We start from the raw sequence: 25607 nt of genomic DNA on the forward strand, positions 1-25607 counted from the left end.
GGAAATTTCTCTAATGGGGCACAAAAACTGATGGGGATTGCTGCATCCAAAATGGGGGAAAAAAAGTTTTGCTTTTAGTTACACTTTTAACTCTATTTTTTTATTTTTTCCTTTTACAAGTAACTGATATGTCAATACTGAAAGTGAAAAGTCAAACATTTCAGAAGCCCCAGGGTCCCCAGAGATGAGAACAATGTTATGGATTCACAGATGCTTCTCCTCTGTGAAATGAAATTGTAGAAGTGGGGAATAGATAGGGAAGATTGATACTTCATTACCATGTGGATTCACTTGTCACTGTGCTGCCTAAATCCGTAATGCAATTTTAAAGTCCTTTTTGTAACGGGTATAAATGTGTTTATTTTTAGACCTATGTAAAAAGCCAGGACAAACAGTTTGCTGCAGCCACAATTCAGGCGATCGGAAGATGTGCAACCAATATATCTGCCGTGACTGACACCTGTCTTAATGGCCTTGTGTACCTATTGTCAAACAGAGATGGTAAGATAATCCATCTTTTCCTTGTGAAGATGTTTATATTTTTGTGTGACATACTTCCTGATTGCCTTCTGTGTGTTATAATATTTGTAGGGGTTTGCTTCATTTACTCTGCAGATTTGGACAACCTGCAGACCTTGGTTTATTATTTGTGACTGGCAGGGCATTTTCAGTATAGTAGTTCTTGATCTGCAGAGTGGTCATATCTGTAATGTTCCTTTTTGCAGTTTGTAATTTAAAATGCAGAATTCAGGGAAAAAAAAGCTACAGTGTAAAAATGGAAATCAAACACGCCTTTGTTCCAATTCTCCCCCACTGCTAACCACAGCTTTAGTCATCCAAAAAAAAAAAAGAGTAGGATTCTAAGTTGTGTGGGTAACTCTGATGTGCCTTGATAGCACTGATTGTGAAAACTATGACTTTTTTGTAGAGTCTCTATTGAACAAAAGCAAGTTACATTAAAGCTGAACTAAAGTTCTGCTGTCACAAACTGCAAGCAGGGAGGCCCTTTATTGCAGAAAAGACATGTAATGCAGCAACACTGTGAATGAGCAATGCCCGGCCAAAGAATGAGTGGGATATTCGCCCTTCTGAGTGGTTGTCATATGACGTCCTCTCAGAAGGCACCACTCAGTCGATGACTGATAAGTATACTGGCTCCCCGCCAGTGCCATGTGACCTCTGTGACCAATCACAGCAGGTCACATGACGGTTGTAAACGATGGCTAGCGTCCTTTCATGCCATCCATTGTGTACAATTGTGTTGCTAGCTGTGATTGGTCAGTGTGATCACATGGCACAGACAGGTCCAATCACAGCCCATCTATACCATGTGGTTAGCTTTGGCTAAGCTAATTACAACAAAGCAAACAGAATTAATCAGTTTAATTCAGTAAAATTCCAATGTAATTCACTGCTATAAGCAATCGTAATGTGAAGAGAAAAAGAAAATCATGATCATTTCCCCAGAGAAGTACAATATTATTATGGTAACATTATATTGCTCTAATCGCAGTGTGTTTAAAAAAAAAAAAAAAATTACAATAAAAAGAAAAAATAATTTTTTTTTTCCTACTGTCACCAGTCAGTGTTCCTGATCACTGCCACACAAGTTATATGGTATGACAGTGTGTAAAAACAAAATGCTATATATATAAAATATTGTTTACATTTTTCATTTTCAAAAAAATTATGAAGACAATTTACAACTACAGAAAACTCGCCATGCCTCTTACTAAATACCTTGGATTGTCTGCTTTCCAAAAAAGGGTCATTTGGGGGATTTCTGTACTGTCTTGACATTTTAGGAAATTAGGTTACATAGGGATTGATCAATTTTCAGGACTATACCATAGTTTGTGGACTCTACAGCTTTCCTACAGACTAAATAATATACACTGATTTGGGTTGTTTTCACCAAAGAAATGTAGCAGAATACATCTTGACCTAAATTTATGAGGAAAAATAATTTCTTTGCAAAATTTATAACTGAAACAAAGAAAAGTTTTTTTTTTTTTTTTTTTTTCCTTCCAAAATTTCCGATCTTTTTTTTTTAGTTGATTTGGCAAAAAATGACCACCTGATCAGAGATATTCTATATAGAACCAATAATGTGTGTCGCTTGTGGGAGAGCATTGCAGGGGCCCTAACAGTTTTTTTTTACATATTTTTAGGAAAAACCAAACCAAAAAAAAAAAAAAAGAGGAGAAAAGAGAAAAAATAGAAATTATGTGCCACCAACTTATTGCTTATGCAACTAAAGGCTCATCAAGGAGTGCCTGATATCTCACTGATATAATAAACCAGGTCCACTGACACCACATTTTAGTAAAACGGCTTCCTATTTATGGCAAAAAAGTTCATCCATGCACATTATCATTTACTGCTCTGATCCAATGTCTTGCAGTAGGAGGGGAGGAGGATTTTCACTGCGCTGGTATTACAAGCCCTCACCGCGTTGAGCGTGTCTTTTTTTTTTTTTGCCAGATTAACTTTTTAACAAACTGCTCATTAGGGGAACAAAAATAATGATTTATGTACCTGATCCTCTGCTCTTCTCTGGAGTTAGACTGGTCCTTGTAACTTCTTCTACCTCTTGGTTCAACGGTTTAGAGTCCTAACCTCATCAAGAGCAAAGCAGGGTCCATATACCTGCATTGGGTTGTGATGATGCTGAGGGGCAGATCACCACCTGCCCATCTGCTAGGGGAATTTTTTCCCAAAGTTGTTTTTTTTTTTTTTTTTTTTTCCAACAAAGTTTTTTATTGTGAATCAGAATACATACAAGTCATATCATTTGCACGTATTTATACATGTATACATTGCAATGTAATTGTACGTGATATAAAGATGGTTACATACATGAATGGTCTGTAGTACATTTCTTCTGATGTTCTCTATTGATATTATCGTTTAATATAGGGTATAATTATAGTATTTTCATTGAGGAGAGGTGTTTCTCCAGTGCATAGAAATTTATATTGGTCATGAGCAAGTTTCCGAGTCCTGTAGCCATCGATCCCAAATTCTATTGTGTTTGTCTGGGCATCCTCTATTGATGTATATCACCCGTTTATATGGGAGTGTCCCATTTACCTCTGCTTTCCATTCTTTAGTCTCGGGTGGTAAGGGACGCATCCATTTCCTAGCTATTATCTTTCTGCATGAGAACAGGGTCTCCTGTAGAAATACCTTGGTGTATTTTTCCATTGGGTTTGGGAACACACCCAACAGGCATTGTTTGGGGTCCAGTGTCACAGGTGAACCCATGTTGTCATGAAGGAAGGTTACTATCTGTTTCCATAGGCCCTGTATCTGAGGGCATGACCAGAGTAGATGGTAGAACGAACTCTCTGTGGACTTACACATTGGGCACAATGTTGGACAGTTGTGTTTGTATCTGGCTATCCTATGCGGGGTTAGGTATGTACGGTGTATTATATTTAATTGTGTCAACCTGTCTGACAGTTTGGGAGATACCTCTTTACATGTGTCCAGTGCTTCTTCCCATTCCTCATCTTCTAGGTTACCCAGATCCCTTTCCCAGCGGGATTTGAGGCCGTATATTATTTTTGTGGCTATTGGGATAGTGAGCGTGTTGTAGAAACAGGATATTAATTTTTTTGGGTCTGTGTCTTTTATGATTGCTATTAGGGGATTGGGGGCTGACTGTGGTGGGGGTTGCGGAAATTGTGCCTGTATTGCGTGTCTCAATTGGAGGAATCTGAATACCATGTTGTTGGCTAGATGGAATTCCTCTTTAAGGGTGTCAAAGTTTTTAAGGGTTCCATTTGACCAGACATGGTGTAAGTAGAGTATACCCCTCTCCAACCAAGGTCTCGGGTCATGAATATTATGGAGCTCTGGTAGGTCTCTGTTGCACCATAAGGGAGTGAAGTCGTTGTGTCTGGGTATATTGAGTTTGTTGTTTGCGAGTTCCCAGATGCGTCTGTATTGATACAACAGGGATGTTTTGTGTGTGTTACCTTCGTTGGTCTTAGTGCCCACAGTGATAGCATATATGGAATCTGAGGTTCCTTGGGCCCATTGTGGGCAGATTAGCATCCGGAATCTTTCACTGTCCACCTTATCTATATGGTAAAGTTGGGAGAGTTGGGACGCAATATAGTAGTGATTAAGGTCCGGAAGTGCTGTACCCCCCATGTCTGTTGGGTTTTTGAGGGTTTGCCATGCAATCTTGTGTCTATTTTTTCCCCACACAAAGGGCTTGAGAAGGGACTCCATTATTTTAAAGTGTTTTAGAGGTATGTATGTTGGGGTGTGCCAGAGTATATATAATATTTTAGGGAGTAGTATCATTTTTATAAGGTTAATGCGGCCCCATACTCCTAAGGGTAGTCTAGTCCACGATTGTGTTTTAGTTTTAATAAGGGAATATAATTTTAATGTTTAGTGTTATGTAGTCTGCTGGATTTTTGGAGGTATTTATTCCTAAGTATTTAATTGTGTCTACTCTTTGTAATGGTAGGGTGGCTTGGAATTCCGTGGGTGGGAAAGTGTCTATTGGTAAAACTTGGGATTTCCCCCAATTTATTTTGAGGCCCGAGAATTTCCCAAAACGTTCAATTGTCTGAAGAGCCCGGTGGAGGGAAGGACCTGGGTCCGCCAAATAAAGTAGTGTGTCATCAGCGTACATGCTGATTTTTTCTGTGAGGGTTCCAGTTTTTAATCCTATGATCTCTGGGTCTGTCCGGATAGAAACAGCCAGTGGTTCCGCAGCCAGAGCGTACAGTAGTGGGGACAATGGGCAGCCCTGTCTCGTGCCTCTGTGGAGGTCAAACTTCTGAGACGGCCATCCATTTGCCACCCCTCTGGCCGTGGGGTTCTGGTATAGTAATTGTACCCATTGAATAAAGTTTGGACCAAAACCATATCGTTCAAGACAGCACCAGAGGTATCCCCACTCAACCGAGTCGAAAGCCTTGGCAGTATCAAGGGTGACTATCACTCTTGTGCCTACATTCTCATGTGTGGCCTGCAGGTTTATAAATAATTTCCGTAGGTTAAAGGAAGTGTTACGTCCCGGCATAAAACCTGCCTGGTCAGCATGTATAAGGTTGAGTATCACTTGATTGAGTCGCATGGCTAGAATTTTGGCCAGAATCTTAATATCAGCCTGTAGTAATGAGATAGGGCGGTAGGATTCCGGGTGACCCAAGTCCTTGCCCGGTTTAGGTATCAAGACAATTGTGGCCTCACCCATAGAGGGTGGGAGGGTGAATTGTTGAAACATGGCATTATAAAGGGTAAGCAGTTTGGGGGTGATTATTTCATTGTAATGTGAGTAAAATTCTATGGGTAACCCATCTGAGCCAGGGGATTTAGATTTGGCGAAACTTGCAATTGCGGCGTCTATTTCTTCTTTAGTGAGAGGGGCCTCTAGAAGTTCCCTTTGTTCAAGCGTAAGTTGAGGGAATGCTACTCCTTCCAGAAAGGAGATCATATCATCTGGTCCCTCTTGGGTCCTAGAATTGTATAAGTCCATAAAGAACTCCCTAAATTTGGATGACACAACAGGAGGATCTGTGATTTTTTGCCCCTCTGGGCTATGCAGTGCAATTACCACTGAGGGTTTGTCCTCATTTCGAGCTAGAAACGCCAGAAGTTTTCCAGCTCTCTCACCCTGCTCAAAATATTTCTGTTTGGCAAAAAATAATTTCTGTCTTGCTTTTTCGTATTGGAGTTGGTTCATGATTCTAGATTGTAGTTTTAAGTGGGAGGCATTAGCTTGGGATGGGTCATTTTGATATATGTGTTCTATGCGTGAGAATTCAGTCTCCGCCCTCTCATATATATCTGATGAGTTTGCTTTGATCTTGTTGATGCGAGTTATTAGGGTAGCCCTGGCGTGTATTTTAAAAGTTTCCCATACTATCGGAAAAGAGGCAGTGCTTGTATTTTCCCGAAAGAAGGTCTCCCATTCGGCCGACAAGTCGTCATCCTCTGGCAACAACGTCAGCCAGAACGGATTAAGGCGCCATGAAGTTGGTGGTTTATCTATATGGAAGGTGAGGGTGATCCAATATGGAGCGTGATCCGAGAGCAGTCTAGGACCAAACTCTGTCTCAAGGAGACGTGCTAACAGATTTTGGGATATAAAAATAAAGTCAATTCTTGACATGGTATTGTGTGTTGCTGAGAAGCAGGAGTATTTGCGCGTGTGCGGGTGTTTATGCCTCCAGGTGTCCATCAAGTGAAAAGGTGAGAAAAGCCTGGCAAGTTTAGTGTCTCTGGGGGGGTTTGTAGCAGGTGGAGTTGGTCTCACTCTGTCCAGTTCCTCATTAAGTGTACTATTGAAATCTCCCATCCATATTGTCTGAGCTGTTGGGTATTTTGCTATAAAGGAGATTCCCTCTAGTAGTATGGAAGTGGAAAATGGGGGAGGGACATAGACAGCTAGGATCAAAAAGGGTTCCCCGTGTAATTTAGCGGATATAAATATAAATCTACCTTGTGGGTCAGTGTGTAGCTCGCATAATTCAAAGTGCACTGTTTTTGCGATAAGTACCGAGACACCTCTCGAGTGTGATGTATGGGTCGAGTGGAATGCCCAACCCACCCACGGGCGACGCAGTGTCATCTGAAGTCTACCCTCAATGTGGGTCTCCACCAGGGTCACCACATCCGCTCTTTGCTTTTTAATAAATGCAAGGGCTGCCGCCCGTTTAATTCTATCACGTAATCCCCTCACGTTCCATGTAAGGAACTTCAGTGATATTTTAGGCATTGTTGTTTGTGCTTATATTTTAGTATGTTAATGTAGCTTTTAGCCCCATTGTAGCGGGACGATGTAGGAAGGTTAAACAGCAGGGATGCGTGATATAACATATTATATTTGTCCAGTAAACACCCGATGGGACCGGGACGCGCTGGTGTTGTGGACGTAGCAGTTAAAGTGCGCACGTTTAAGTCTAGTTTTTCAGCTTCCCTTTTCCGCTCCCCCCTCCCAGCAACGTCCCCCACCCAGTCAGTGCTAGCCTGCATCAGTAACAGATTTTTCTTTATGTTTTTGCATCTGATAGCGTGATAAAAGAAGAAATAATAAAAGGGCAATAAATAAAATGAGACGGATTTCTGTGCACCCAGCCTGAGGCTCCCTTTCCTTAGAAGAAACAGAACAGAAAGTATCGGACTTCCAATACATCTGCGGTATAACATGCTATGGGTAGCGATTGAGCACCAGTTAAACGTAGGATATAGCATTGTCACACACAGGTTAACCGGAGCACGTGCAGTTGGATCTGGCTTTTTAGTTTCTCCCTCCCCCCCCCTGATACGTATTCTCTCCAATTGGTCTCGGTGTGTATGCATGACAATGCTTTCCCCACAAACCCAGACTTGACACTATATTGAAGGGTAACATATTTATATAGGAACGGGAGTTGTAATAGAATACGTTTTTGTGATCTCAATCTACACCCTACTTTCCTTAATTGGAGAAAAACAGAAATGGTTATATTCTTTCTGGTTGTGTGATGTAACTCACTGTATGCAACATCTGAACACCAGTGAAACAAAAGGTATGTCAGCACCATACGCTTAAACATTAAAACACTTACATTGAAATTTAACTTGTAGGTTTCCCCTCCCCCCTCCCCCCTCCCTGCTTTGCATCTTCCCCAACTGATGCTAGCATTCACCCATAACAAAACTTTCTGTATAGTCTCAGCCCTGACGGCATATTGAGAAAAAAAATAATGAAAGTAAAGTACTTGAAGTAGGATGGTTGTCTGTGCCCCTCCAAACTTCTCTTTCCATGGAAGAAAAAACGCAGAGAGGGCTAACCTCTCTTCACTCAGGTGTGTAGTTGGAGTTTGCACATTATCAAGATTGGTGTTGTTGTGGTATTTTCTTCTTGGGCCGCCAGGTTCAGACTTGTATGGGGGCTGAGTACGCTGCACTCTGCTTGTGGACTGTAGGACTACAGTAGTCCAGAGCTCCATTGAGATGTAAAAAGTAATGTGTGTAGTTCGATCATTTAGGGATTTGTCCCAGGAAAGTTCCAGCATTGTGTATCAGAAATGATCCGCAGAATACAAACTGGATCTAAGCCCACAAGAGGGGAGTATATGTAGATATTTGTGTAGGCACTGTGTCCTTCTACCCCTTGGGCTATTCTTCACAACGGTAACAACTGGTGAAGTAAATAGGGGTGGGTGTTCAGTGGAGAATGATAGTGGATTGTTGTTGCATCTGTGTCAGGGGTGTGCATGTGGAAGATTAACGTATGGTTACATACTCACAGACACTTTAATCCGCCTTTTCCAGGTTGTTTCTGCGTTCCAACCAGGCCATCAGCTCAGCAGGATCTTCAAAAAAGGAAACTCGGCCGTCGTGTTCCACTCGGAGACGCGCTGGAAACAGCATGGCATATTTCATGTTGAGGCTTCTAAGTTTGCGCTTTGCTTCCATGAAATTTTGTCTGCGTCGCTGCACCTCCGCCGAAAAGTCAGGGAACACCGCAATTTTTACGTTGCCTAGGGGGATGTTGCCCCTTTCCCTTGCAAGTCGCAGGGCAGCGTCTCTATCTCTGTAGTTGAGCATTTTGTCTATAAAAGTACACGGTGGGGCTCCTTGTGGCGGCGGTCTGGCGGGCATGCGATGGGCTCTTTCAACTGCCAGCATGGGGGAGAAGGCCTCTCTACCATAGGTCTTGATGAGCAACTGCTCCAGGAAAAGCGTGGGATCCTTACCCTCTGCCCCCTCCGGCAGACCAATGAGGCGGAGGTTACATCTCCTGCTTCTGTTCTCAAGGTCTTCTTGCTTGGAGAATAGTTGTTGGATTTGCTGCTTCATGTGGTGCACCTCCGTTCTCATTGGGGGAATGGTGTCCTCCATGTCGCTGATGCGGGTTTCAGTTTCTTTAACGCGGTCTCGGAGTTTGTGGAAGTCTTGTCTGATCAAGGATATGTCTACCTTGACTTCTATCTGTGAGGCAAGTGATGTTCTGCAGAGGTTTATTGCTTCCAGCAGCTTTTCTGTGTCTCCCGCTGTGCGCTCCTCGCCATGTGTATTGTCGCCATCATTTTCTGCCTGTTCCTCCCTGTCCTGTCGGCGGTATTGGTCCAATTTAGATACGGCAGCCTTCTGAGATTTCGATGGCGACATGATGCCCAGATGTTAGGGTATCTGGGAAAGTGGGGACAGGAGTTAATCTTGCTGTGTCCGTATGTGGGGTATTACCCCTCCTTTCTCAGTGGTATTGGCAGACTGGAGCTATGCCCTGTGGGACACAGAGGGCCGAGCATGCAGTGGTGGAGGGGGAGAGCAGGACCGCAGGCTATGTTACAGTACAGGCAGAGGAGGTAGGTGTACCAAAATGGCCGCCGGTCTCAGCACAGGGGTCTAGGCCGCAATCCAGGCCGTTCTCTCTGGGCCTTTGATGAGTATATAGGCTGGTAGTCAGGGGGATAAGTGCAATAGTGTTCTCCCAGGGGGTTATCCCGCAGCTAGGTACCTGTATAGTGATGTAGGCTTCAGGCAGGGCCGCAGATGAGGAGGACCAAGATGGCCGCGACCTCCGGTGGTAGGCCGAAGCCGCGGTCTAAATTTGGTGAGCCGCCGGGCGGGAGATCGCCGCTCCGTTCGGGCCGTTACGCGCTCTCTCCCCACAAGAACCGGATAGTTCTGCTCCAGGTGTCCCAGGGACACAATCCAGCCGATTTGCTGATGCAGGATACACAGGATTGATGAGGATTAGGAGTGATGGACGGAGCTCTATATCTATGCGTCCTACTCCATGCTGCGTCAGGCCACGCCCCCCCCCCCCCAAAGTTGTTTTTTAACCACTTGAGCTACGAACCATTATGCTGCCTAAGGACCAGAGGTCTTTTTCCAATTTGGCACTGCGTCGCTTTAACTGCTAATTGCGCGGTCATGCAATGCTGTACCCAAACGAAATTTGCGTCCTTTTCTTCCCACAAATAGAGCTTTCTTTTGATGGTATTTGATCACCTCTGCAGTTTTTATTTTTTGCGCTATAAACGGAAAAAGACCGAAAATTTTGAAAAAAAATGATATTTTCTACTTTTTGTTATAAAAAAAATCCAATAAACTAAATTTTAGTCATACATTTAGGCCAAAATGTATTCGGCCACATGTCTTTGGTAAAAAAAATGTCAATAAGCATATATTTATTGGTTTGCGCAAAAGTTATAGCGTCTACAAACTAGGGTACATTTTCTGTAATTTACACAGCTTTTAGTTTATGACTGCCTATGTCATTTCTCGAGGTGCTAAAATGGCAGGGCAGTACAAACCCCCCCCAAATGACCCCATTTTGGAAAGTAGACACCCCAAGGAAATTGCTGAGAGGCATGTTGAACCCATTGAATATTTATTTTTTTTTGTCCCAAGTGATTGAATAATGACAAAAAAAAAAAAAAAAAATATTTACAAAAAGTTGTCACTAAATGATATATTGCTCACACAGGCCATGGGCCTATGTGGAATTGCACCCCAAAATACATTCAGCTGCTTCTCCTGAGTATGGGGATACCACATGTGTGGGACTTTTTGGGAGCTTAGCCGCGTACGGGGCCCCGAAAACCAAGCACCGCCTTCAGGATTTCTAAGGGTGTAAATTTTTTATTTCACTCTTCACTGCCTATCACAGTTTCGGAGGCCATGGAATGCCCAGGTGGCACAAAACCCCCCAAATGACCCCATTTTGGAAAGTAGACACCCCAAGCTATTTGCTGAGAGGCATGGTGAGTATTTTGCAGCTCTCATTTGTTTTTGAAAATGAAGAAAGACAAGAAAAAACTTTTTTTTTTTTTTTCTTTTTTCAATTTTCAAAACTTTGTGACAAAAAGTGAGGTCTGCAAAATACTCACTATACCTCTCAGCAAATAGCTTGGGGTGTCTACTTTCCAAAATGGGGTCATTTGGGGGGGTTTTGTGCCACCTGGGCTTTCCATGGCCTCCGAAACTGTGATAGGCAGTGAAGAGTGAAATCAAAAATTCACGCCCTTAGAAAGCCTGAAGGCGGTGCTTGGTTTTCGGGGTCCCGTACGCGGCTAGGCTCCCAAAAAGTCTCACACATGTGGTATCCCCGTACTCAGGAGAAGCAGCAGAATGTATTTTGGGGTGTAATTTCACATATTCCCATGGCATGTTTGAGCAATATATCATTTAGTGACAACTTTGTGCAAAAAAAAAAAAAATTGTCTCTTTCCCGCAACTTGTGTCGCAATATAAAATATTCCATGGACTCGACATGCCTCTCAGCAAATAGCTTGGGGTGTCTACTTTCCAAAATGGGGTCATTTGGGGGGGTTTTGAACTGTCCTGGCATTTTATGCACAACATTTAGAAGCGTATGTCACACATCACCCACTCTTCTAACCACTTGAAGACAAAGCCCTTTCTGACACTCATTGTTTACATGAAAAAGTTATTTTTTTTTTGCAAAAAAATTACTTTGAACCCCCAAACATTATATATTTTTTTAAAGCAAATGCCCTACAGATTAAAATGGTGGGTGTTTCATTTTTTTTTTTTCACACAGTATTTGCGCAGCGATTTTTCAAACGCATTTTTTGGGGAAAAAAACTCACTTTTTTAAATTTTAATGCACTAAAACACACTATATTATCCAAATGTTTGATGAAATAAAAAAGATGATCTTAGGCCGAGTACATGGATACCAAACATTGACATGCTTTAAAATTGCGCACAAACGTGCAGTGGCAACAAAATAAATACATTTTTAAAAGCCTTTACAGGTTACCACTTTAGATTTACAGAGGAGGTCTACTGCAAAAATTACTGCCCTCGATCTGACCTTCGCGGCGATACCTCGCATGCATGGTGCAATTGCTGTTTACGTTTGACGACAGACCGCCGCTTGCGTTCGCCTTAGCGCGAGAGCAGGGGGCGACAGGGGTGCTTTTTTTTTTTTTTTTTTTCTTTATTTTTTTTTTGCTTTTTTATCTTATTTTTAAACTGTTCCTTTCATTTTTTTTTTTTTTAATCATTTTTATTGTTATCTCGGGGAATGTAAATATCCCCTGTGATAGCAATAGGTAGTGACAGGTACTCTTTTTTGAAAAAATTGGGGTCTATTAGACCCTAGATCTCTCCTCTGCCCTCAAAGCATCTGATGACACCAAGATCGGTGTGATAAAATGCTTCCCCAATTTCCCAATGGCGCTATTTACATCCGGCGAAATCTAAGTCATAAAATGCTTGTAGCTTCCGGTTTCTTAGGCCATAGAGATGTTTGGAGCCACTCTGGTCTCTGATCAGCTCTATGGTCAGCTGGCTGAATCACCGGCTGCATTCTCAGGTTCCCTGTTGAGACAGGAGAGCCAGAGAAAAACACGGAAGACAGTGGGGGGGGGGGGGGCTTTCCCTCCCACTGCTTGTAAAAGCAGTCTAGAGGCTAATTAGCCACTAGGATTGCTTTTACATGAAAGCCGACCGCTGGCTGAAAAGAATGATACCAAGATGATACCTAAACCTGCAGGCATCATTCTGGTATAACCATTCAAAGTCGTGAATGGCGTACCTGAAGACAAAAAAATGGTTAACAATAAAGCACAGTAAACGGTAAAGTATAAAAAATTGCATACCTGAAAAGCAAACATGATAAAACATAATAACAATAAAACATTGCAGAATAGAATACAGTAAAAAAGAGCAGAACAAGAGAGACAGAATAGAGAGAGACAGAACAATAAAACGACAACTATTTTTTTTTATTTTATATATTTTTTTTTTTTTTTTTTTACACTTTTTTTGTAACTAACTTTTATAACTGTAACCGGTTCCAGGTTCGGGTCTCTCAAAATGCGATGGCATCTTGGGAGACCCTGTGAAAGTGTGCCTAGTCTGTGCAATGCTGTACCCTACGCTAATACTCAACTAATGAATGGTAGCGTTCAAAACATTCACCAATGCAAAGACCAGGATTGTCAGGACAGGAGGGACAATAATAGCGGGTGTCACGCCTATATCCGCGCTTGCTGCAGACACGACATCTTTTTTGGGGGTTCGTTGGGTAGGGGTACTCGGGAGGACATAAAGAAAATGCCTCTCATGCAGCCGACTGCATTTGGTTGGGGATGTGAATGGGGGAAGTACGGGCGCTGCAGAAGCGGTGGGTTCCCAATTAGGATTGGCGAATGCAGCAGGAAGGGCACTATGGGCGGGACACTACTTGTGCTTGCCACCTCACCAGCTTGAACTGCACTTATGGGACTCGCCACGTCACCAAGTGTTACTGCAGTGCTGGTTTGACTACGACCGGGGTGTACTAGGCCGCTGGCGCTTGCCAGTTCAATAAAAAGCTACCAAAAAAACTGTTAGCGATCGCAGGGATCAGGCCTGACTCTGCGAACGCTACAGTTATGCGTTAAGTGTTTTGTAAGTGACAGTGATCGATCGATACTGCACTTGGGTGGGCTGGGCTGGGCCGGGCGGAGGGGCAAAATGCAGGTGCTAGCAGGTATCTGGGCTGATCCCGCTAACACTGCGTTTTTGGGAACCCTAAACTGCTGGGGACGCTAGTATAGATCTGATCGGATCAGATATTGATCCGTTCAGATACTATACCACTAAGGGAGGTGTACGGTGCGTGCGTGGGTGTTAGCGGTACTGGCGCTAATCTGACGCTGCCTGGGGCTGGTTCTTGCCAGTTCACCAAAATACTACCAAAAAAACTGTTAGCGATCGCAGGGATCAGGCCCGACTCTGCGAACGCTGCAGTTATGCATTTAGTGTTTTGTAAGTGTCAGTGATCGATCGATACTGCACTTGGGTGGGCTGGGCTGGGCTGGGCTGGGCCGGGCGGGGCGGAGGGGCAAAACGCAGGTGCTAGCAGGTATCTGGGCTGATCCCGCTAACACTGCGTTTTTGGGAACCCTAAACTGCTGGGGACGCTAGTATAGATCTGATCGGATCAGATATTGATCCGTACAGATACTATACCACTAAGGGAGACGTATGCTGTGTGCGTGGGTGTTAGCGGTACTGGCGCTAATCTGACGCTGCCTGGGGCGACGCATATCACCGCCGGGCGATTAGGGGGCTAAACCTTTATTCGGTAATAAACGGCGGGTGCCCTGACACTATAAAAAATAAACGAACTAACCAGCGTCACCCGTAACAGTTATACGGTGATCAGTGGTGAAAGGGTTAACTAGGGGGCAATCAAGGGGTTAAAACATTTATTCGGTAGTATATGGGGGTCCCTGTCGCTATAAAACGCTGACGGCGAACCTAAATATTTAGGTCCCTAACTAGCGTCACCAGCGACACTAATACAGCGATCAGAAAAATGATCGCTTAGCGACACTGGTGACAGGGGGTGATCAAGGGGTTAAAACTTTATTAGGGGGGGTTAGGGGGGTATCCTAGACCTACAGGGAGGTAATACTAACTGTCCCAACACTGTAACTGTCACAAACTGACACCAATGCAGTAATCAGAAAAAAACCAAAAAAAAAACCAAAAAAACTGCTGGTGTCAGTTTGTGACAGGAGGGGGGGGGGTGATTGGGGGGGGATCGGGGTGTTTAGTGTGCCTGGCATGTTCTACTGTGTGTGTGTAGTGTTGTGCACTCACATACCTGTCTTCTCTCCTCGGGTCGGAACGGAAATTACCGAGCCGAGGAGAGATGACATCATTTCCTTTGCTGCTGTTTAGCATACAGCAGCAAAGGAATGATGTGATTGGCCGGCGGCGATCGCGAGGGGGGGGGGCCACGAACGGATGGCCTCCCCCTCACCTCTGATCGCCGCTGGACAAAAGACGACCGCCTCGGGCACCGGGGGGGGGTCCGATCGGACCCCCCACCCGCGGAAGGCAAATCACTTATATGTACGTGATTTTGTCTGTCCGTGCCACCTTGCCGACGTAAATCGGCGTGAGGCGGTCGTCAAGTGGTTAACTTGAGTTTTGCTTTAAGCTGTTGGAGCAACAGTGCTTAAGCCATATAAATAAATACAAGATTGTTTTAAGCACCTGTCAATATAAGGCCACATGGATGTAATTAGGCATAAAATATGAATAGCATAAAAAGCACTGTGAAAGCTGCAGTTGGGGTATACAACCAGTAATAGTAAAAGTAAATGGCTGTACACCCCTGTAATTGTGTGAACTATGCATCAGCATTTATGATGCATGCATGATGTAATTTCCTGGAAACAAACACAGTAGTTCCGCGTTCAGTTACAATACAGCATCTGCTCATGCTTGGGTAAACGCAGATGCTGAGAAGCATCTGCGTTTGCACAAGTACAGGGGCATACAACTATTTACGTGTATGTGCATGTAGCCTGATAGTTTATCCTAGCTGTCATTTTTGCTGGGCAGCTTGAGATGGCGAAATAAATAAAGGCTTGTGAAATAAAAAATAAAAAAAAAATCTTATAGTGAATGCCAACACTCCATACAGTTACCAGAATATGGTATTTTTCACTATAGTGGTTCATTTTCAGGTCCATTTTAAATAAGTCTGAGCTGGTTGTATGCTTCTGAGAACAGCAGAAGTATTCAGGATTTAAGGCCTTTGTGAAAAGATGGGACCAGGTTATACTTAAAATGTCAAATGTTTTTGGCTTGCCGTCTTCTGACCATGGGTTGTGATTTTTTTTTTTTTTTTTGTTTGTTTGTGATTCTGTTTATGTAATTAGCAGCTGGTCCTCGTCTTCCACCAGGTGACAGTAGAATACCATACAAATCATTTTTGAATCCTCTATATTCACAGTGCATGCCTCCTATTTAAATGAGCTCTGTTTTTCAAGCCTAATCACACAAGACACGTGGGAAATACATTTCTGATAAACCCTATGAAGTAACACTGCGCACTGCTCTGGATAAATAATTTTCTTTAGCCCTTTTTGCTTGTGGGTTTTTTTTTCCTTTTACTGTTTGGACAGTGAAGCCGACGTTAAACTTAAAATTATATTTAAGACACTGCAGAGCATACTGAAAACAGAATTCCCAGAGGATTAAAACATGTTTATCGTGGGATGTTAGGAATGATAAAATATATAACAATAGATAATTTCCACACGGACACAATATAACCTCCCAAATTTTGTATTAAATATCAGGAAATTATAAAAAATAAATGAGTTATATATATATAGGTGATACATTAAAAATCTTTACAAGCTAATTAAGGAGGAAACAGTAACACATCTTTGAAGTCCTGCAGAAGTGATCGGGTGGCCTGAATCCATTTTATATTATACAGCAAAGATTGCTGTAAAAAGTTTTTTTAACTCTGATTGCTGTGACATAAGATACATCCTTGGCGCAGTGCGCTCCCTCTCGCAGGTCATCGCTCTGCAAAGATGGAAAAGAGAGGACTGCATATGCAGGGGCTGGGAGCAAGGCCGCATGCTTGTTTTATGATTTGCCAGGGCTGCTCATCCAAAGCTCAGTTTCTCCTGCCATCTACAGGACAGAAAGGGGATGGCAGTGGAATAAACATTAAAAAGTAAGGATTCACTTTCATTAAAGTGTTACTAAACCCAGGACCCAGCATTTACTATATCTGGTCTCCCACTGTACACAGAACATGGAAATGCAATAGTCTTAGTAAATATAAACTACTTATTACCTTTTCTCATCAGCAGTTAGAGCAGTCTTGTGCCTTCTATCAGTGTCTGGCTGAAAGCTTGTAGGAGGTGTTTTCATTCTCCCCTCATTATCCTATGAGGCTGCAGAACCCCTGATCTTCTGTCTGGGCAGTGCTGATTGGCCCTGTGCTGATCACATGCACTCTCCCAAGAAAAAAAAAAAGTTCTTTAGCAATACACATCAAACTGAGCACGTATAGCTTGCCCTCAAGGGTCTGTTCTACCAGGAGATGTTTTGGGACTGTGAAAGAAGGGGAAGATCAGAGAAGGGATCAAACAGCCATTTTACACAATGTGCAGAATTAACCCCTTAGGTTCCACAGTGAGTATAACAAGCATGTTTTACTGCATATACAGACTGATTTTACCGTTGTGGATTTAGTAACACTTTAACTGCATGTTAATCTATTAATGACTCTGTAATGCATAGGGATGTTTTTGGCAAGTCATTAACCACTTCCCGCCTGCCATATAACAATATGACGTGCACAAAGTGGTTACGTTATCCTGATCGGACGTCATATGATGTGATAAGGATAACCTGCGATCGATGTGGTGTGTCAGTCTGACGCACCGCATCTCCGATCAGGATAAAGAGCCTCTAACAAAGACTTTTAACCACGTGATCAGCTGTGTCCAATCATAGCTGATCACAGTGTAAACGGGAAGAGCCATTTATCAGCTTTTCCTCCACTCGTGTCTGACAGACGCATGTAGAGGAGAGCCGATCGGCTGCTCTCCGGGCGGGGGTCAGGGTCTGCGCTGATTATCAGCGCAGCCCACCGAGAGTGGACACCCAGGACCACCAGGGATGCTGACCATGAATTGCCACCCAGGACCACCAGGTATTAACTTTAAAGGTGCCAGTCAATGGCCATTCTAGATGCCAATCAGTGCCCAGCAGTAAAGCCTGCCAGTGCCTCCTAATCAGTGCCCATCGGTGCTGAATATTAATGCCTCGTCAGTGCCACCTCACCAGTGCCCATCAGTACAGCCTCATCAGTGCCGATCAGTGAAGGAGAAAATTTACTTGTATACAAAATTTTATAACAAAAACTTTTTTTTTCAAAATTTTCTGTCTTTTTTTTTTTTTTTTTTTATTTGTTTAGCGAAGAAAAAAAACCCCAGTGGTGATCAAATACCACCAAAAGAAAGCTATTTGTGGGAACAAAATGATAAAAATGTTGTTTGGGTACAACGCAGCTTAACTGCGCAATTGTCATTCAAAGTGCGACAGCGCTGAAAATTGGTCTGGGCAGGAAGGGGGGAAGTGCCCAGTATTGAAGTGGTAAAAACGGAGTTCCACCCAAAAATTGAACTTCCGCTTTAAGTGTTGGTGACCCCCGGCATGCCATTTTTGTGGGGGGAGCGGGTACCCTGTTTTTAGAGGCACCCAGCTCCCACTTCCTCCCCTGGCGCTGGAAGGAACATCACCTCTCTCCCCTTCCTCCCTGCAATCTTCTGGGACACGTCACAGGTCCCAGAAGGTTGCCCGGCCATTTACAGCGAGCTGCTCGCACATGCACAGTGCGCTTCCGGCTGTGAAGCCACAGCCGGACGCCCACAATTAGAATGCCGTCGCCGCGGAGAGGAGGGGGAGATGAGCGAGGCTTCATGCACCCGCATCGCTGTACCGTGGAACAGGTAAATGTCTGATTATTAAAAGTTAAAAAAAAAAAAAATTACAAAAAGTGTAGCTGCTGACTTTTAAATGGGTGGTACTCCGCTTTAAAGTAAAAAAAATATTGGTATGAATGTAGACTGGGACCTTAATTGCTTTATCAACCAATTAATTTTTCTTTTACCACCACACCTTCATCTTTCTTTCAGTCCAACATCAGCTCTGTTCTAGTAAGTTGATCTTACTTACTATGTTTATACATATTTAGTTTCCTTTAATACATTTCTATCACTTCATTGGTTCCTGCGAATAAATTTCTTGGGACATATGTACTCATTCATTATACATTTTTGCACATCATACCTACTATATGTAATTTTATTGTATTGAGGCATTTATCCCAATCCGGGATTGTTTGTGCTTCGTATTTACACTCATTGTTTTAATTTCCCATCTTTTCATTTGTCTATTACTCATTCCATTATTTGTTTTTACTCATGCTGATCCATGGCCCCCTCTGCTGGTGAGTGTGTGAGTACACTCTCCAGCTAGAGAATTGGCTATGTTATGATCTTTTATCTAGGGAACACTATCATGTTAGGATATATTGATTTTTGTGTATTCCATTTCTCCCACCCGGAAGTTAAGTAATACACATGATGTTGTCACCATGTATTTTTGCTTTTGGTTATAGGTGGCCACGTGATATTCACGTTCTGTGATTATTTACATTGAGGGGATTTTTGACCCTTATCATTGGGTATCCACCTTGGGTAATAACACGTGACCATACAATACACTATGGTAATTTTTCGGTCTCGGGACGCTAACCTATACTGTGAGAGAGTGGGGCGTCACATGATCTTGTTATTAGGTCTCGACCTTTCACTGGCTAGTCCGTACAAGGAAGTGACACTTGCCTATGCACCGCTCAGCTGTTGTGATGGTGGCGTTGCGCGGCTCGACGTTTCCGGGCATGCGCACGTATTACGCATGGCGCAAGGCTTCGTGCACTCACACCAAGTATTATGACCGCGCCTTACTGGCCAATTGATGTCACATGGTGTCAATTCATGTTAAGGCTTGGAGCGCATTAACACACGCCCGGCCTCCATTTTTAACCACAGCATGGAATTTTATTTTTATTTAACTAACTTGTTTATAACCATTAAGCGTTAGAATATTATCACACATGCTATAGTTTACGGTTCTTAGAGCCATGATCGAGCCCTGTTTGCAGAGCGTGCCATTCAGCCATTTGCCTAACCCTGCCTCTTTAGAGGATGGACTATTGGCATACAAGTTTATTTATTGGCAATGTGAGGGGATACAGTTTTGCCCCAGTTGAAGACCTAGTGTCGAAACGCGTTGGGCTAGCATTCCTTGTATCCCACATTGCCTTTACTTTTAATATCCCCTTTTTGTGATCACTTTTATTGTACCAATATCTGATAATTGACCTTTTATTAATAAAATCATCTGGTTTGACTTGCACCATTGGAGTCCTCCTTCCCCCCCTTCTTTTTATATGGTTGTCCTTTGGAGCCTACGCGGGAGTATTTTGGGAGACAATCGCTTGGTTGCAGAGTACCTGTTGAATCCACGGACCGAGAGCTGGGGACACCATATCGGACCTGCCCCATCCTCTTACGTCCAGTACCTGAGCAGCATCTGATCCATACTCCATAGGGTCTCAAGCCTGTAGGGTCCACCATAGCTGGTAAGAGTATTTACCTCTGAAATGTCACTGAAAATGACTACAGACAAGCATTTCAATACTCCCATGTAACTGAAGACACCCCTATGGAAAGAACGCATTACTTCACATTCCTGTAGACTTTGTTACACACACCACTGTGTTGCACATAGCTTTGTTGATTTCTGTTTTGTTTTAGCACTTTGACATGTTGTAGTTGTGTCTAGTTTATCACATTTAGGATACACTTCATAATCCCTAGTAGCGCTACACTGTTACTTTAATACTCATTTGGAACCTTATACGTTTGAGTGTTGGCAGCTTTTGTTTTATTTGTTTCACTATTGAAGTTATAGCGCAGTCATTCCCCACATACCCACCTTTGGTATTTTATTGACTTTTAGTTTTTGTTCTGAAACCTGTGAATCCCAACAATATTTTTCATATAGACAGGGCGGTTGTTTTTCTGAAATTGCAGAGGATTTTGTTCATGGTTTATATATAAATAGTACAAACAAATGGCAACCACCCTAACCTATAACTGGCCTTTGCAGCAAGAAGCACATGGAAGGTCGACGCATGCCAAAAAAGCAACAAAGAAAAATTCCCAGCTCACTAACCAGCCAGCCTGCAACAAACCCAATTGATCCTGTCTAACAGTTCACGCTAAAACCAGGGGTTTAGTTTGCACATATTTGCATATTCATGCGTAAGCTGCAGGGCCACTTCATGGCACCCCAATGTACTGCAGTCCTATATACTATACTCTGTATGTTTTGAGTCTCTAAAGTTGGAGTACACATTTTTATAAAAATGGATAGATTGAAGCTAGGAATGCCTGGAGGGAGTCTACACCTACTTAAAGGTATAGGAACACACTGGACACCCAGCAATAGCACAATGGCAGCGAAAGTATCCAGTGCGCCCCCATTTTCCAAAAATTCAATTTTCAAGATGCCTAGCCTTTTCTATTATAAATGGTATTTGTTATTGATGGAGGCACTTTAATTTTCTTATTCATGGTGCTTTATTTTGAAAGGATGATAATCCCGGATTCCTTTTGTGGTTAAAGTAAACTTGTCTGTTGCAGAAACAAGCCTCTAATGCCACAGTGCCACAATGCAAGGTGAAGGATGTATCAGTAGGTTGCTGAGACTGCACATTGCATTTTAGTATGCACTGGAGCTGAATTTTCGTGAGGTCCATATTTGCATATTATGTGACCAGATTTCAATGCCTCCCGGGTCCTGTGCAAGTCTAAAGTTTTTTTTTTTTTGTTTTGTTTTTTTTTCTTTACTGAATGCAGTGGCACTCCTATGGCTGATTTATATGCTGTAAATGGTCCTGCGCTGTTGAAAACTAAGTAATAAACTACAAAAACTATTAAATAAAAGTAAAATTTGAACACCAGCTGGCAAACAAACACTAGTATCAACTACATTTAGCTTCTGAAATGCAACAGTGTATTACTCAAAATGAACACAAGATGGCAGTGAAAATCCAATGACCACTGTATACAACTTCTTTAAATAACAAACATGTTATACTTACCTTCACTGTGCAGCTCGTTCTGCACAGAGTGGCCCCGAACCTGGTCTTCTGGGGTCCCTCGGCGGCTGTTTCAGCTCCTCCCCGCAAGCATTTACCACCTTCATGCGAGCTCCCTCGCACGGTGGTGAGTGCTTGCGGGCGCGCTCCCGTGATACAGCCGGCGGCTATAGCCGCTCGCTGTATCACTCGGCCCCGCCCCCCGGCGCGCCGCATCATCTGATGTGATTGACAGCAGCGCGAGCCAATGGCTGCGCTGCTTTCAATCCATCCACTGCAGCCAATCAGCGACCAGGCTGAGCTGCAATGAAGCTGACGAGGACGAGGAGCGAAGATTCGAGGCGTCAGGTAAGTAAAACGGGGGGCCTGGGGGCGGCGGTACTGTCAAAAGTTTTTTCACCTTAATGCATAGAATGCATTAAGGTGAAAAAGTTTTTACCTTTACAACCCCTTTAAAGTGCAATAATGAAATAAAACCTCCAGTGCAAATACACAAAATATGAAATGACTATTATCCACACAGTCTATGAAATTACAAAGTGCTTGAAAGGTATGTAAAGTGCAATAATGGTGTTCTCTGGATTCAATAAAAATAAAACGTGATTGTCCCAATCTATATCCTGCAAATAAAGCAGGTGTGGTGGGTATCCCTTCTTTCCGTACCATGACACCTCTAGTGGGGGTGGCCTCTTAACTTACGGCTGTAAGGTAACAGCATGAAAGTGTAGCAATGGTCTGATTACCTCTGCAGGTCCTTTTATGGATGTCTGATGGAACCTATCTCCTGGAGGGGGGGAGTTCTCATTTTGTAAATTCAGCAAATGGTAGTGGCTGATATACTCCGCTTCCACATCCTGGACGGAGGAAAAAAAGAAGGGGGGGGGGGGGGAATGCCCAAATAGTGTAATTTATATTGTAAAGAGTTTTATCTCAAAAAAACACAGTAAAGGTAACACTCACATTTGTTTGTAGTAAAACAAGTAAAAACTCCATGAGCGCCGAGCTCATCACCAGCCTTACTTCCGGTTGCGCAGGTCAACCAATCCTGACGCGTATTGTCACGTGACTAACAAGGGAGTTGTCCTTAAATAGGCTGATAGTGACAGATTAGTGCCGTGCCCATTTCGTTGAGGACCGCATAGCAAACAAAGGTGCCGGCCATTTTCTAGTAGTCTTCCTGTTTACTCAGTAAGTCATCCATTTTGCTGGAGCTGAAGCAGCGGCCATTTTCCCAGAGCTAGCCATGGTAATAGCGAACCATGCAAATGTAATGTCAGATAATGTCTAATAAATGAACAAATACAAGTGTTCCCAAAATGGGAATAAAATACTGAACTACAGTAAAAACGATATGTCCTAAAAACGATTTATATTAACAAAGGGGGATCCAAATCTGGAACAGAAAATTATGTTACAGCAGAAAGGATCTAAGTCCTAAGGTGAAATGCAAATGTGATAAGCCCAGAAAAAACAATGTAATAGCTAATTAGAATCAAAGCCCATTGTGCACAGAAGAGAGAGAATATATATATCCAGGTCGAAGGCAGAAATTAGAAATCGCTAATGAAACAGTTCAAGTCGAACTCAATGTTGAGTCCTTGCGGTTTAAGGGTCTCCATCAGAAAGATCCATTTCGATTCGAGCTGACTTCATGTTCTCACTTTATGGCTGCAGCGCCAATGTCTCTTATAAGGTTCTATTCCCTAGAATTTGAGATGGGAGGGGTCCTTATTATGTACAAGGGAAAAAAACTTGGATATATTTGTCATAGCCCTTCAAAATGTTTTGTACATGTTCCTTGATACATAATCTGAGGGGTCTCTTGGTGCGTCCAATGTATTGTATGCCGCAACTGCATTCTAAAGCATAAACTGCCCCCTCAGTATTACAACATATAAAGTCGTTGATCTATGTAGTACCTGTACTAGTTGAATTAAAGCTAAATATTTTCGCCTTGGGACGTTTGGTTCGTTAGAATGCAAAGCATCTCTTGCAGGAAAATAAACCCTTTTCCAGTGAAAACGTAAAAGTTTTTTTCGGTGGTTCCACTACATTTCTTACCACTCTATCTTTATCTTTAATAGTAGGTGCCCTTCTACAAATGAATTTAGGCTTCATAGGTAATACACATTGAAGATGTTTATCTGCTTGCAGTATGTGCCAATGTCTCTTCACGATCTTCTCTATCTTACGATACTGAAAGTTATAATCCAGGATAACAGGGACTAGATCAGGTTGCTTTTCTACTGATCTCTTATCACTAATTTTGTCCTATCCATGTCAGCCACTTCCATTTTTTTTAATATACAGTGGGGACGGAAAGTAATCAGACCCCCTTAAATTTTTCACTCTTTGTTATATTGCAGCCATTTGCTAAAATCATTTAGGTTCATTTTTTTCCTCACTAATGTACACACAGCACCCCATATTGACAGAAAAAGACAGAATTGTTGACATTTTTGCAGATTTAAAAAAGAAAAACAGAAATATCACATGGTCCTAAGTATTCAGACCCTTTGCTGTGACACTCATATATTTAACTCAGGTGCTGTCCATTTCTTCTGATCATCCTTGAGATGGTTCTACACCTTCATTTGAGACCAGCTGTGTTTGATTATACTGATTGGACTTGATTAGGAAAGCCACACACCTGTCTATATAAGACCTTACAGCTCACAGTGCATGTCAGAGCAAATGAGAATCACGAGGTCAAAGGAACTGCCTGAAGAGCTCAGAGACAGAATTGTGGCAAGGCACAGATCTGGCCAAGGTTACAAAAAAATTTCTGCTGCACTTAAGGTTCCTAAGAGCACAGTGGCCTCCATAATCCTTAAATGGAAGATGTTTGGGACGACCAGAACCCTTCCTAGAGCTGGCTGTCCGGCCAAACTGAGCTATCGGGGGAGAAGAGCCTTGGTGAGAGAGGTGAAGAAGAACCCAAAGATCACTGTGGCTGAGCTCCAGAGATGCAGTCGGGGAATGGGAGAAAGTTGTAGAAAGTCAACCATCACTGCAGTCCTCCACCAGTCGGGGCTTTATGGCAGAGTGGCCCGACGGAAGCCTCCCCTCAGTGTAAGACACATGAAAGCCCACATGGAGTTTGCTAAAAAAACACCTAAAGGACTGTAAGATAGTGAGAAATAAGATTCTCTGGTCTGATGAGACCAAGATAGAACTTTTTGGCCTAAATTCTAAGCAGTATGTGTGGAGAAAACCAGGCACTGCTCATCACCTGTCCAATACAGTCCTAACAGTGAAGCATGGTGGTGGCAGCATCATGCTGTGGGGGTGTTTTTCAGCTGCAGGGACAAGACGACTGGTTGCAATCGAGGGAAAGATTAATGCAGCCAAGCATATGGATATCCTGAACGAAAACCTTCTCCAGAGTGCTCAGGACCTCAGACTGGGCCGAAGGTTTACCCTCCAACAAGACAATGACCCTAAGCACACAGCTAAAATAACTAAGGAGTGGCTTCACAACAACTCCGTGACTGTTCTTGAATGGCCCAGCCAGAGCCCTGACTTAAACCCAATTGAGCATCTCTGGAGAGACCTAAAAATGGCTGTCCACCAACGTTTACCATCCAACCTGTCAGAACTAGAGAGGATCTGCAAGGAGGAATGGCAGAGGATCCCCAAATCCAGGTGTGAAAAACTTGCTGCATCTTTCCCAAAAAGACTCATGGCTGTATTAGATCAAAAGGGTGCTTCTATTAAATACTGAGTAAAGGGTCTAAATACTTAGGACCATGTGATATTTCACGAAATATGTCAACAATTCTGTGTTTTTCTGTCAATATGGGCTGCTGTGTGTGTACATTAATGAGGAAAAAAAATGAACTTAAATGATTTTAGCAAATGGCTGCAATATAACAAAGAGTGAAAAATTTAAGGGGTCTAAATACATTCCGTCCCCACTGTATGTTCCCTTTTGTAGCCTTTATCAACACATCTATGTACAATTTTTGTGCTTGAAGGGTATATTCCCCTAAGTTGGTGCAGTTTCTCCTTAACCACTTGCCGACCGCCTCACGCAGATATACTGCGGCAGAATGGCACGGGCAGGCAAAATCACGTACCTGGTACGTGAACTGCCTCCCGCGGGCGGGGGGTCCGGTAGGACCCCCCATAC

The 25607-nt window shown here is 43.0% G+C and overlaps 1 protein-coding gene across 2 annotated transcripts in view; it reads left to right on the top strand.

The window, feature by feature from the left end:
* The window catches only part of AP3B1 (adaptor related protein complex 3 subunit beta 1), a 524279-nt gene that overhangs the window by 231063 nt on the left and 267609 nt on the right, over positions 1 to 25607 (top strand). For both annotated transcript variants that reach the window (XM_073623849.1, XM_073623855.1), the window contains exon 13: positions 369 to 501. In XM_073623849.1, the coding sequence (XP_073479950.1) occupies positions 369 to 501 (133 nt within the window). The remainder of the gene's footprint in view (positions 1 to 368; positions 502 to 25607) is intronic.

This window comes from Aquarana catesbeiana, linkage group LG01 (genome assembly GCF_042186555.1).
Source record: "Aquarana catesbeiana isolate 2022-GZ linkage group LG01, ASM4218655v1, whole genome shotgun sequence".
Lineage (NCBI taxonomy): Eukaryota > Metazoa > Chordata > Amphibia > Anura > Ranidae > Aquarana > Aquarana catesbeiana.